The sequence below is a fragment of the Crocuta crocuta genome, unplaced genomic scaffold, assembly GCF_008692635.1.
Source record: "Crocuta crocuta isolate KB4526 unplaced genomic scaffold, BGI_CrCroc_1.0 scaffold184, whole genome shotgun sequence".
Taxonomy (NCBI): Eukaryota; Metazoa; Chordata; class Mammalia; order Carnivora; family Hyaenidae; genus Crocuta; species Crocuta crocuta.
In genome coordinates, this window is record NW_027530006.1 from 20,589 (window position 1) to 32,657 (window position 12,069).

Consider the following 12,069-nt stretch of genomic DNA (forward strand, 5'->3'; position numbering starts at 1 on the left):
AGACTCCTGACTGAGAACAAACTTAGGACTGATGGGTATAGGGGGGAAGAGGGGAGATGGGCATGCAGGAGGGCACTTGTGGGGATGAGCACTGGGTGTTATATGGAAACCAACTTGACAATAAACTGTATAAAAAAAAAGAATGCAATCTTGCCATAAAAAAAAAAACAAAAACGGAAATATGGTGAAGGTCAGTTCGGTCTGATTTGCTGACATTTGGACACGGTGGCATGGATCCGGGGGAGGGAAGGCTGAGAGCACAAGGGGCAAGGTTTCATTTTTAAGCCACTGGTGGGGTTAATGGGGGTGCCATTTTCTGCGATGGGCGAAGGTTGTAGTGAACACGCACTGTGGTGCTGGTAAGTGTCAGGCTGTCCACACATGTGAGCACAGTGTCGTCCAGCAGAGCCCTGGAGTCAGAGCCCACAGAGCTGAGTTCCTGACCCTCCTCCACCGCCAAGTGCTTGTGTGAACTTGGACAAGGCCTTTACCTCCACACGTCTCCGTTTCCCCATCTGTAAAAGGGGTACAGTCATCCCTCCCCAGCAGTGAGGGTTAAGTGGAGATAGCAGAGTGAGGCTGGGGAGGCAAGCACTCCGTATTTGCATTTCATACTCTTCTCTTCTCTCATGTGCCAGATACAGTGGCCAATGCTTCGGGGCCCCTGATCGTGGAAATAACCAAGACTCCTGGGTCCGCCCTGGGGATCTCGCTCACCACCGGCTCCCACCGGAACAAGCCAGTCATTACTATTGACCGCATCAAGCCAGCCAGCGTGGTGGACAGGTGAGGCACGCTGGGTGTGCCGCCGTAGAGGCCAGGGGTGCAGAGGGGAGGCCGCCCGGAGCTCTCTCTGGATCACTAGCCTCCCTTGTCCTTCTCCCGTCTGGCCAGGAGCGGAGCCCTGCATGCTGGAGACCACATCCTGTCCATCGACGGCACCAGCACGGAACACTGCTCGCTGCTGGAGGCCACCAAGCTCCTGGCCAACGTGTCGGAGAAAGTGCGGCTAGAGATCTTGCCTGCTCCCCAGAGTCGGCGGCCCCTGAAACCATCAGAGGCAGGTGGGTCCCCTTGGGAGGGTCTGAGGACCCAAACCGAGGGCTGATGGGGAGGATCGCACAGGGTCCCAGAGGCCTGGGACTGAAGCCCTGGGCAGGCTAACATTTCCTGGAACAAACATCTGTTCCCGCGCAGCATCCGACGCTGGGCCGGTTGGGCAGAGAGACAACTGGAATGTTTGAGTTGACAGTCTGCTGGGATGGGTATCCCAAAGCGATTTCCATCATTCTTTGTATTAATAGAAATATAAAGGCTAGAGCAAAGGAGGGGACAGTCCATCTGTGCTCCTCAGAGCTTAGATCTGGGGCTCAGTTCAGGGTCCTCAGCAGGACCAGAGGAGGCAGCCAGTCAGTCAGGGGGCCCCAGAGAGCAGGGGGCTGGTGCTAGGCAGTCCAAGAGCAGAGGAGATGGGTGATCCAAGAGGCTGGAGAGCAGAGCTGAGCTTGGTGCAGGGTGGCCAGGAGGAGGCTGCTTCCAGCTCAGGGCCAGCAAGTGCCTCTAGCATTCCGGACCTTGGGCTTTGGGTTGAGATGCCAGCACTGCCCCAGCCGAACAGGTGTTTTGCATCTCTTGGCCTCGGTCGCCTCATCTGTAAATGGGAGTGGGGACCCCGGGTGCACAGGCTTAGGAGAGGTTAAACGAGGTCGAGCATGGAGTGCAGCCCTGGGGTGTGAATTCCAGCCCTCAGGACACAGTGTGGGCAAGGATGGAGTTGGGCCACCCCATCCTTTGCATGCCCGACTGACCACCTGGGAGAGAAAGAAAAATCCCCCAAATGAAATGTGGGGAGTGAGCCGTTGGGGAGGGTCCATCTCTGTGGTCTCTGCCAGGGTCTGAAAAGGCCGCATCAAGCCCTAGCCAGGGCCTGATCCAGGAGGCTTTGGGGCTTGAACTGCAGTCACCCTTTCTCACATCATGGAGGGAGCACCTGTTATGGGTTGGGGGTTCCCACAGGGCCCCCCATTTCATCTCCAGGACAAGTCCCTGAGCTCGGTATTGCTGCTGCCCCACTGCCCAGTGGTAGTTGAGGCTCAAGAGAAGTGAGGTTTCAGGCCCTTTGTGCCCTCCCAGTGTGGGGAGGGAGGTGCTGCATAGGGGGTGGAGTCACTGGGCTGGGTTGGCCAGGTTCTCACTCATCCATCCATGGACACGGACACGTTGCACCAGAGGCTGGAGCCCCAATGCCCCCCAGCAGAAGGAGGAGCCAAGGCAGGACCTGGGGCAGTGGGTTTGGAAGATCAGGTGGGGCAGGGGGAGGGGGAGGCAGGATCCCTGGAGGCCTGTAGGAAGCAGATGAAGAATACAAAGAATTCATCTGGCAGGGGGTGGGATGGGGGGGGGCAGAGGAGCCTGTGGAAGTTTGGCTGGGGGGCAAGCCACCCAGAGCAGTGTCAGGCTGCAATGCAGGTGTGAGCAAACCTCGGCCAGCTCCTCCACCCTGCAACATAGGCTGCCTCTGAGAGCCCAGCGCAGGGTGGAAACAGCCCAGCCCTAGTGCCCCCGTGTGCTCAGCCCCTGGCCAGGGCCTCCCGGGCCACAGCACCGCGGCAGATCCCAAAGGCACAGGGGCCCTGCGGTGTCTGCCCGCCGCACCACTCAAAGCTGATGGGCAGTGAGGCCTCCCATCCTCACTGCTGCCTGGCTGAGCGCTGAGCACAATACCAGACACGTAGTGGGGTTGTTCAGGACGCATGAGCGCAGTCTGAGTGCCTGGCTTGGCTCCGGGGAAACTCGGGCTGTCTGGTCCTGCTTTCCTCACTTATCTTGCACGTGGGAGCCTGGCATCCAAAGGGGCATGGTGAGTCCAGACCCGCTCAGTCCCTAACACCCACACCTCTCTCTCCTCTTCCTTGGGTCACAGTGAAGGTGCAGAGGAGTGAGCAGCCACATCGCTGGGACCCCTGCGTGCTCTCCTGCCACAGCCCGCGGCCCGGCCACTGCAGGACGCCCACCTGGGCCACGCCTGCTGGCCAGGACCAGAGCCGATGTAATGTGCCCAACTTACTGTGGCTTGTGCATGTTCCATAGGGGAGGAAGCCAAGACTCTGAGAAATGAGGGGTCTGCCTGCCGTTACCTAGCACATTAGTGACGAGATGAGCTCTATCTATTCCTAGCAGCTGGGTTTCACCAGCTCCGGGAAAACCCTGCGGTCTTTGAGGCCCAAAGTGGGAGAGCCTTGCCTGAGGTCACACAGCCGGTGGTTGAGGTGAAAGGGGGAATGCGTCCCCCATCTCCCTGTGCTGGGGTGGCTGTCTGGCACCCAGTGTGTGACAGGCTCGGGCCCTTCTGGGATTCACGGGGCTGTGCTCTCATCTCCCCAGCCTTGTCCTCGACTCCCTTTTCCTCGCCGACCATGAATCATGCCTTTCCCTGCACCAACCCCAGCACCCTTCCCCGTGGATCCCACCCCATGAGCCCCCGGACCACGATGGGGCGGAGGAGGCAGCGAAGAAGGGAACACAAGAGCTCATGTAAGTAAGCCATGGTCTCTTCCCTCCTCTCCGGGCAACTTGTACGCCTGATCCTGAGAGATTTGTTGCAGGATGAGGGTATTTGGGGCAGGGCCCCAGTTGTGTGTCTATGGGGTCGTTAAATAGCATGAGTGGTACGCCAGGCTTCCTTGGATAGTTGTGCAGTGTACAAGGACGCACCTGACGAGCGCCAGTTACTTTGTACATTGTAGTCTTGTATTTGTGTTAGGGAAAATTCCCAGCAGGTGATGGGACTCACCATCAAAGAGGCACCTCACCTCAAAGTGCCTTGAGGAAAGGCTACCTTTTCAGATTTGTACAGACGTCTTGCAGTAACTCCCTTTCACTTTCTTTCATTCTGGATTCATTCTGATCCATTCGAGCAGAAAGTGTGAGTGTGGTGTGGCTACTTCTTTACCGCTTCTCTGACATTTTGTATTTCCCCTGAGACAAAGACATGTAGGCTCGAGACTAGCCATCCAGTATGAGATAATTTTCACATTTGGTATATATGTAGACATATAGACATACACACATATATACACACACATATATATTTCTACTTATCTTTTGTTCATAGGAACTTCTGTTTACGATCACTGTATATGTAGTTCCCTTTTGAAATGTAGGTGTAAGTATTTTAAAAAGTGAATAAATGTAAAGACAGATAGTAGTGAATGATCATGCAAGAGACATGTGGAAGTAGCAAAAGTCACGAGAAGGCCAAGAATTTTGAAGTCTTTCCTGGGAAAAGTCCTTCCTTTGTTGATGCAGAGAGTTTATCTAGCCTTCTGCTCTGTGAGTTGCAAAGGCCTCCAGGAAGGACTGAAGGTTAAACTGGGGCATTTGGAATTGAACCAGGTGAGGGAAAAGAGGAATACAAGTCCCCTGGAAAGAATCTAAATATGGCTATGAGCTTCCTGGAAGCCAAGGTGAAAATGGAAACAGATTTTAGAGTCAGATGAGAGATAAAATACATCTTTGTCAACCAACAAAGCTGAAGGCATGTAGGTAAAAAGGTTCAGAAATGCTGTTCATAGGCAGGGGTGTGTGGAGGCTGAGGGCTCTTGGGACCCCTTTACCTTTCCCTTTCCTAAGATGGACGACTAATAAAGTGTTGTTATTATTACTATTGATGATAACAATTAATTAGTTAAACATTTTGAACACTTCCTATGTACCGAGCACCATTCTTATAATTAGGGACGTAACTATGAGAATAAAATAAATATAGTAATAAAACATATGCAAAAATACAATATATGACACATATTGTAATGTGTGATATAAAATATAACAAAATAGTAATAGACAGTAGCATAATAGAAGTCATAATAGAATTAAATATATTAAGTTATATTTAATAAATGATATCTAATATCCCTATTAGTAATACAGGTATATTTTATATATGGAATATAAAACAAAATATATTAAGTAACATAATATATCAAACAGATATAACATTTTCATATGACCCAGCAATCCCACATTAGTATATGCCCAAGAGAAATGAAAATATATGTCACGTCCACCCAAAAACTTATACACAAATATTCATAGCAATAGTATTCATTTTGGCCAAAAGATGGAAACAACCCAGATGTCCATCAAGAGATGAGTGGATAAGGGCTCAGTTGGTTGAGCGGCCAACTTTCGATTTTGGCTCAGATAGTGATCCCAGGGTCGTGGGATCGAGCCCTGCCCTGGACTCCTTGCTGAGCATGGAGCCTGCTTGCGATTCTCTCTCCCTCTACCTGTGCCCTTCTCCTGCTTGCACGCTCTCTCTCTCTCTCTCAAAAAAAAAAAAAAAGAAAAAAGAAAAAAAGACGAATGGTTAAAGAAAATATGCATATTCATTCTGTGGGATGTTGGTGAGCCTTAGAAAGGAGAACTTTGACAACATGGCACTTAGTGCAAGAAAGCAGATACAAAAGACCACATAGGATTGCATTTACAGGGAGTGTGCAGAATAGGCAAGTCCACAGAGAAGATAGATCGGGGGCTGCTGAGGGCCGGAGAGATGGAAGGATTTGGAGCACTGGCTGAAGGGAACGGGGTTTCCTTCTGAGGTGATGAAAGGTTTCTATGATTGATTGCGCTGATGGTTGTACCACTTTGTTAATATACGAAAACACACTATGTGGTATGCTTGAAATTGAAATACTATGGTAGGTGAATAGTATCTCAATAAAGCCGTTACCAAAAATAGCATACTATGTACTGTGGTGTGATAACAGCATTGGAACAGCATTGATGTCCTTGGAACCTCTGTTTTGCGACACAGCAGTCCTGGGAGCGGTCTCCCTAATCCTGGTCATGGCCCTGCTGGGTGGGAACCCCCCGTGTTCAGATGAGGAGACTGCTGCCCAGAATGGGCTGCGACGCCCTGGCCCGCTCACTTGCCTGGCTGATCCAGGTCCCTGAGCCCAGGGATGGGTTGGTTCTGGCCAGAAGGGCTCTCTGGGACTGCTCACCCAACAGCCATGCCCCCTGCCTTGCAGTGTCACTGGCCTCCAGCACGGTGGGGCCAGGGGGGCAGATCGTGCACACGGAAACCACGGAGGTCGTGCTCTGCGGAGGGCCCCTCACCGGCTTCGGTCTCCAGCTCCAGGGTGGCATCTTTGCTACCGAGACCCTGTCCTCCCCTCCCCTGGTGCGCTTCATTGAGCCTGACAGCCCGGCAGAGAGGTGAGCCAGCTTCCCCCACCCCACTGGGCCCACCGCTCTCCAACTCGGGGCTCACAGACAGCCGGGGAAACTGAGTCACACGCCGAGCCTGGCTTCACAAGTGTATCTCACTTCACCATCCCATCCGCTGCATCATCAGCCCCACTTTACAGATGAGGAAACCGAGGCAGATAAGGTGATTCATTGGCCCAGGGTCATGCAGCTTGTGAGTGACCTGGGACTTGAACCCATGTCTGTCTGAAGTCAGAGTCCTCTGTATGCACATCTCCTAAGGCACGGCCTCATCCCCTGGGGCAGACAGAAAAGCTGAGGCCTGGCAAGCTCACTCCCTCAGCCAGAGTCACATGGTAAATGGCCTGAGGATCTATAGCTGGTACAGGGCAGAGCTGTGAGTCACGCCCTACGCCCGCCCCTGCATGGCGTGCCTGTCCCCCGTGATGGTAACACAGTTTCTTCTCTCTGCGTGGCCATCCGGGACTCAGGTGTGGGCTGCTGCAGGTGGGTGACCGTGTCCTGTCCATCAATGGCATCGCCACCGAGGACGGGACAATGGAGGAAGCCAACCAGCTGCTGCGGGACGCGGCGCTGGCCCACAAGGTCGTGTTGGAGGTCGAGTTTGATGTGGCAGGTGAGTGGGTGTCCCTGCCTTCCTCCTCACCCTGTGGGACCGTGTGCTCCTTCCTCTCTGTATCCAGCTCTTGCTGGTGCACATGCTCTTCCACCCCCCCCCCCAACCCCCTTGCAGGGATCCTGCTCCCTGGACATTTGCTGCATGTACCTGAGCACCAGAACCAGGAAGGCTCTGGCTGGGGAGGCAGGAATTTCACACACCAGTGTGAGGGTGGATGGGGGATTTTTGTAACCAAAACAGGACCACAGGAGGGCAGAGGGGGTGCTAAAAATATTCCATGCCCCTCTGCGGAGCTTGGGCAAAGAACCCCAAACAAAAACTCAGATAGACATGCTGGCCTGGTGATTTTGACCTTCTGTGACTTCAGACCCTCCCTCCCACCACCCATCCTCAGTTTCCCCAACTGTGAAGTAGTGAATAGGGTCCTACTACGGTGAATATTGTTGAGTTAGATGAGATAAATTGCATGGAAACTTTAAGGCCTGGCGCCTAGCAGGTGCTTGGTGAATTGCTGCTCGGTCTGAACTGGGCTGGGTTAGGCTGTAGGGAACCCTTTGACTGGCAGTCATGGGGCCCGGGTGCCGACCCCGAATCTGCTCTGACCAGATGGGTTGTCTTGGGCAAATGCCAGCTTGCCACGCCTTGGTTTCCTCATCTGTCAGGTGGGAGAAGCAGGGTGGGGCTGGGACGGGGCATTTTTGCAGTAGCTCCCAGCTGGCCTAGAACGGGTTGGGGCCCGGGGCTCCTGAGTCTTCTCCCTCAGGCCTGACGTGAGTCCTTGTGTGTTTGCACGCAGAGTCCGTCATCCCGAGCAGCGGCACCTTCCACGTGAAGCTGCCCAAGCGGCGTGGAGTGGAGCTGGGCATCACCATTGGCTGTGAGTCCCTCCCTGCCCCGAGCCTGCAAAGGAAAGCACGCACCCCCAACCTGGGAGAGGGGGTGCTCCCAGGGGGCTGGCTGGGGCTCAGCTGCGTGTCCTGGGGAGACTCCCCAGCTACTGGAAGCATCAGTTTCCCGCTTTGAACAATGGGGGTTTCCTGGACGTCTGGGTCTCCGGGTGGGATTGAGTGGCTGGTGAGGCACCAAACACCTGGACCAGGTTGTTTTGCCTGCATGTGCCCAGGGCCCCCGAAGAGACCTAGAACACAGTAGGAGCCGCATTTGTGTTTGTCAGAGGAGCCAACGTGGGTGGACACACTCCCGTGGCTCCGTCTCGCTCGGAGTGGAAGCTGAAGTCCTCAGGGTAGATGAGGGCCTTTGCGATCTGGTCCTTGTGATCTGTGGCTTCATGTCCCGCCATCCCTCCATCATGCCCCTCCAGCCACTGCTGGCCTCCTGCCTGATCCTTGAACACACCGCTCCTCCCAGCCGGGGGCTGGAGACACCTCCACCTGGCCGTAGCATGGCTGTCCCCTCTGCCCTGCTGAGGTAACCTCCTGGCGGGTGTCCACGCTGACCAGGGCAGCACACACATGGGTGGGCTGACCCCAGGTCAGGCAAGGGGTGCTCCCACATCATTCCCCAGGGAGGTTCAGGGAGCCCCAGAGAACAGAAGAGCAGGACTGCAGCCCCCATGGGAAATGATCCTCAGTCCCCACCCTGGGCTCGATGGAAGGCGACTGCAGCTCCTTTCTCCCCGACTCCACAGTCAATGGAGCTGAGAGCTGAAGCACTCTGGGAGGGGAAAAGCTGCTTGCAGCCCAGGAACCTCTGGGTAGGGCTGCCAGAGACAGTTGCACAAGTTGTACATGACACAAGGATACCAATTTGAGGTAGACTTATAATTTTATTACCTCAATTTGAAGGGGTGCTTTTGTGTCATCTGCAAAGATGCCACATGGGTTAGAAGGGGCTCATACCACCTAGGGAAAACCCATTAGCCCAGATGAATTCTTTCTGCAAGAAAACTGAGCTCTTCATGCAACACCCATTGTCTTAGGTTGCATCCCCCTAGAAAGAGCTGCTTAGACAGAGTTTACTGAGTTTACTGAGAGGGGCGTTGGAGTCAACACCTGTGCGTGGTGAAGGGTATGGGACTGGGCAGCTGGAGGAGCTGGGTTGTGATGTAGCCGCAGTAGGTGGCTCAGCCAATCCATGGAGAGCTCTAGGGCCAGGGAGGCTTTGACAGTGTCCTCAGTGAGGCTGGGAGCCAGGCCTTTGCACCTCTGTTGGACCAGGCTGCACCCAGGAGCCGAACATACTTGGATGAGGCTGTTCTCTTGGCCAAAGGCAGTTCCCAGAGAGGGAGCCCTGTGGGCCATTCAGCCAGCACTCCCTGCAGATGAGAGAAGGCAGGACTCTGTGTGGAAGGCTCACCCAGTCCCTGCGTCCCGGCCCTGTGCCCGGTGGGGGTGCCAGGCCCTGAAGGAGCTCACGGCTTGCAGGGGGAGGGGCTGAGCAGGAGGGAAAGGGGCTGACGTGGATTGAGCGCCTGCTGTGTGCCAGGATCCATGTTAGGCTTTGCCTTGTCTACTTCAATCTCATGACATCTCTGTGAGTTCAGTGGCATCACCTCCATCTTACGGAGGGGAAACTGAGGCTGATTTGCTCATGGTCACCCGGACAGGAGGCGGTGGGAGCAGGACATGCTCTTACTCCTGGCCCCTCCAAGCCCCCTGAGGCTGAGGGGGTCAAAGGTCAGACTCGTGGCTCCTTTCCCCGCCAGCGGCCAGCAGGAAGCGAGGAGAGCCCCTGATCATCTCGGACATCAAGAAGGGCAGCGTGGCACACAGGTAGGGCTGGCCCTGGGCACAGGGCAGGGGGAGCGGTCCAGGCAGAGTAGCATGTGCCAGCCTCTTCCTGTCCCTGACGCCTGCTCCTGCAGGACTGGCACCCTGGAGCCAGGTGACAAGCTTCTGGCCATCGACAACGTCCGCTTGGACAACTGCCCCATGGAGGACGCCGTGCAGATCCTGCAGCAGTGCGAGGACCTGGTGAAGCTGAAGATCCGGAAGGACGAGGACAACTCCGGTACGGCCCTGGCCCGGCCCCGCCGCCTCTGGGTCCGCCGCTGGACGACGGGTTCCCCACTTGCAGTGTGGGGCTCCCGCTGGCTGAGGAGGGTGCTGGTGGAGGCGCCTTGAATGAACAGGTGCAGGGAGGGGCCCCAGCACAGCGGGGAAAAGCCGGATGGATCCTCCATGCCCAGCACAAAGGGGACCCCCAGGGGGCAGCAGTGAGCAGATGAGTGGGCGGGGCAGGGATCAGCCCTCACCAGAGGGTGTGTGTGTGTGTGTGTGTGTGTGTGTGTGTGTGTGTATGTGTGTGTGTGTGACCAAGTAAAGGCTGTGAACTCTGACACCTCTGGGGCCACACAGGTGACAGAAGCGAGTGAACTGGACAGAAGGTAAGAAAAATGTATGCAGGCTCGGGGGGGGGGCAATAGGGAGGGGTGAGGCTTGTGGTCCCTGGAGAGCCAACCCCTTATTCCTTGTTCAGAGAGGCAACTCCTACCCTGGGAAGGACAGCCTCTTGTATGCAAAACTCCTTCTTCTAATTTTCCTCTTTTAAAAAGAGCTGGAAATCTGGTTTCTTTGTATCCTCATTGTTGTTATTTTGTGTCATGTGTGGAATCTGTAGTTTAGAGTGTGGGGTTCATGGTGTTTGGGTACAGGAAGGCACCCACTCAAGGTCACAGCAGGAGTGAATGGGTGAATTAAGGAAGGAGGGAGTGGGAGAGAGTGAGGACACCACATGTTGGGGGCTGGGGGTGTCCAGCTCCTGGGGCCTGCCCCACTGCACCCTGGCCTGATGGGTGCCGCCTTTGCAGACGAGCAGGAGACCACGGGTGCCATCAGCTACACGGTGGAACTGAAACGTTACGGGGGCCCCCTGGGTATCACCATCTCGGGCACAGAGGAGCCTTTTGACCCCATTGTCATCTCAGGCCTCACCAAGCGTGGTCTGGCTGAGAGGTGAGCTGGCGTTCCAGGGGGACACATGGGGCGGGCCCTGGGACCCTCACGGGGCAGGAGCTGGGCTTTGGAAACAGCTGACGTGGATTCTGACCTTGGTTCCAATGCCGACGTTCTGGCAGACATCAGGCCTTTCTCTTCCCTCTCTGAGCCTCGGCTCCACAGAGGCAGACCAGCCCCCCTGGCCGACCATTCTGGCTTCAGATAAGTGCCAGATAAATGTGTGCCAACTCTCTTCTCTCTCTCAACCTGGAGATTCCTGGAGATTTCTGGAAACTCAATATTGTGAGCCTTTTTGGAGCACCTGCTGTGTACCTTCAATCCTGGCACAGCGTGGGGCTTTTCCGCCGGCATTAGGGGCCCCCCTGCGGTCCTCTTCTCTGGGGAGGGTGCCAGAAAGATGGTGTTGCCCAGGCTGTCCAGACTGCAGGGAGCAGGTGAATCTGGCACCCAGAAGTGGGACAAGGCCCCACAAGGGTCCCAGGGAGGCGATCCCAGTCTGGGTGAGATGCAGCTTTTCTCCAGACACTGAGAGGGAGAGACCGGTCCAGCCTGGAGGGGGCAGGCTGGGCTCCTGGAGGAGGGTGAAGAGCAGAGGAACCGATGGCGATGAGAGGTGGCAGTGGGGTGGAGGGGGCCTGGGGTCAGGGGATGGCTCCCTGTGGGTGTCCCTGCTCCTGGAGCGCCCCCTGCTGGCCCATCGCAGAGGCTCCTGTGGACAATTCCCACCTTAAGTGTGTTCACCTACCCCCACGTTTACTGGGTACCTCCTGTGTGCCAGCTCATTCTGGGCATCGGGGATGCAACAGACAGTCCCCCGTGTCCTCACCGGGCTGATCTAGCTGAGGGCTGTCCAATTGCAGTGTAACGTGAGCCACACATTTAATTATCAACTTTCCAAGTAGCTATGTTAGAAAAATAGAAAGAGACAAAATGTATTTATTTCAGCACGTAATCAATACAGAAATTAGTAACGAGATATTTTACATTCTTTTTTAAAAATTGTGTCTTCAGAATCTGGTGTGTATTTTTCATAGTCAAGGCATCTCAGTGTGGGAAAGCCACGTTTCGGGGCCCCAGAGCCACAGGCAGCTGGTGTCTGTCAAACAGGACTGACAACTCTGACCCCCCTCACTCAGCGCACCACCCCCCGACTTACTCAGTCCCCTGGGCTCCTGGGGACCTTGGTGGGCAGTGCTGGACCTGAGGGCACACTGGGGCTTGACCCCTGGTGAACCCCCTCCTGGGGGCAGCATCTGCATTTGGGCATCCCCTGCCTTGTCCTCCACCCCCCCCCCA

At 55.3% G+C, this 12,069-nt stretch overlaps 1 protein-coding gene across 1 annotated transcript in view; it reads left to right on the forward strand.

The window, feature by feature from the left end:
* GRIP2 (glutamate receptor interacting protein 2) overlaps positions 1 to 12,069 on the forward strand; it is a 52,933-nt gene that overhangs the window by 18,462 nt on the left and 22,402 nt on the right. The window contains exons 8-17 of the mRNA XM_077763724.1: positions 639 to 786; positions 895 to 1,064; positions 2,924 to 3,049; positions 3,385 to 3,534; positions 6,039 to 6,225; positions 6,708 to 6,853; positions 7,653 to 7,733; positions 9,522 to 9,588; positions 9,681 to 9,826; positions 10,626 to 10,770. Coding sequence (XP_077619850.1) covers positions 639 to 786; positions 895 to 1,064; positions 2,924 to 3,049; positions 3,385 to 3,534; positions 6,039 to 6,225; positions 6,708 to 6,853; positions 7,653 to 7,733; positions 9,522 to 9,588; positions 9,681 to 9,826; positions 10,626 to 10,770 — 1,366 coding nt within the window. The remainder of the gene's footprint in view (positions 1 to 638; positions 787 to 894; positions 1,065 to 2,923; positions 3,050 to 3,384; positions 3,535 to 6,038; positions 6,226 to 6,707; positions 6,854 to 7,652; positions 7,734 to 9,521; positions 9,589 to 9,680; positions 9,827 to 10,625; positions 10,771 to 12,069) is intronic.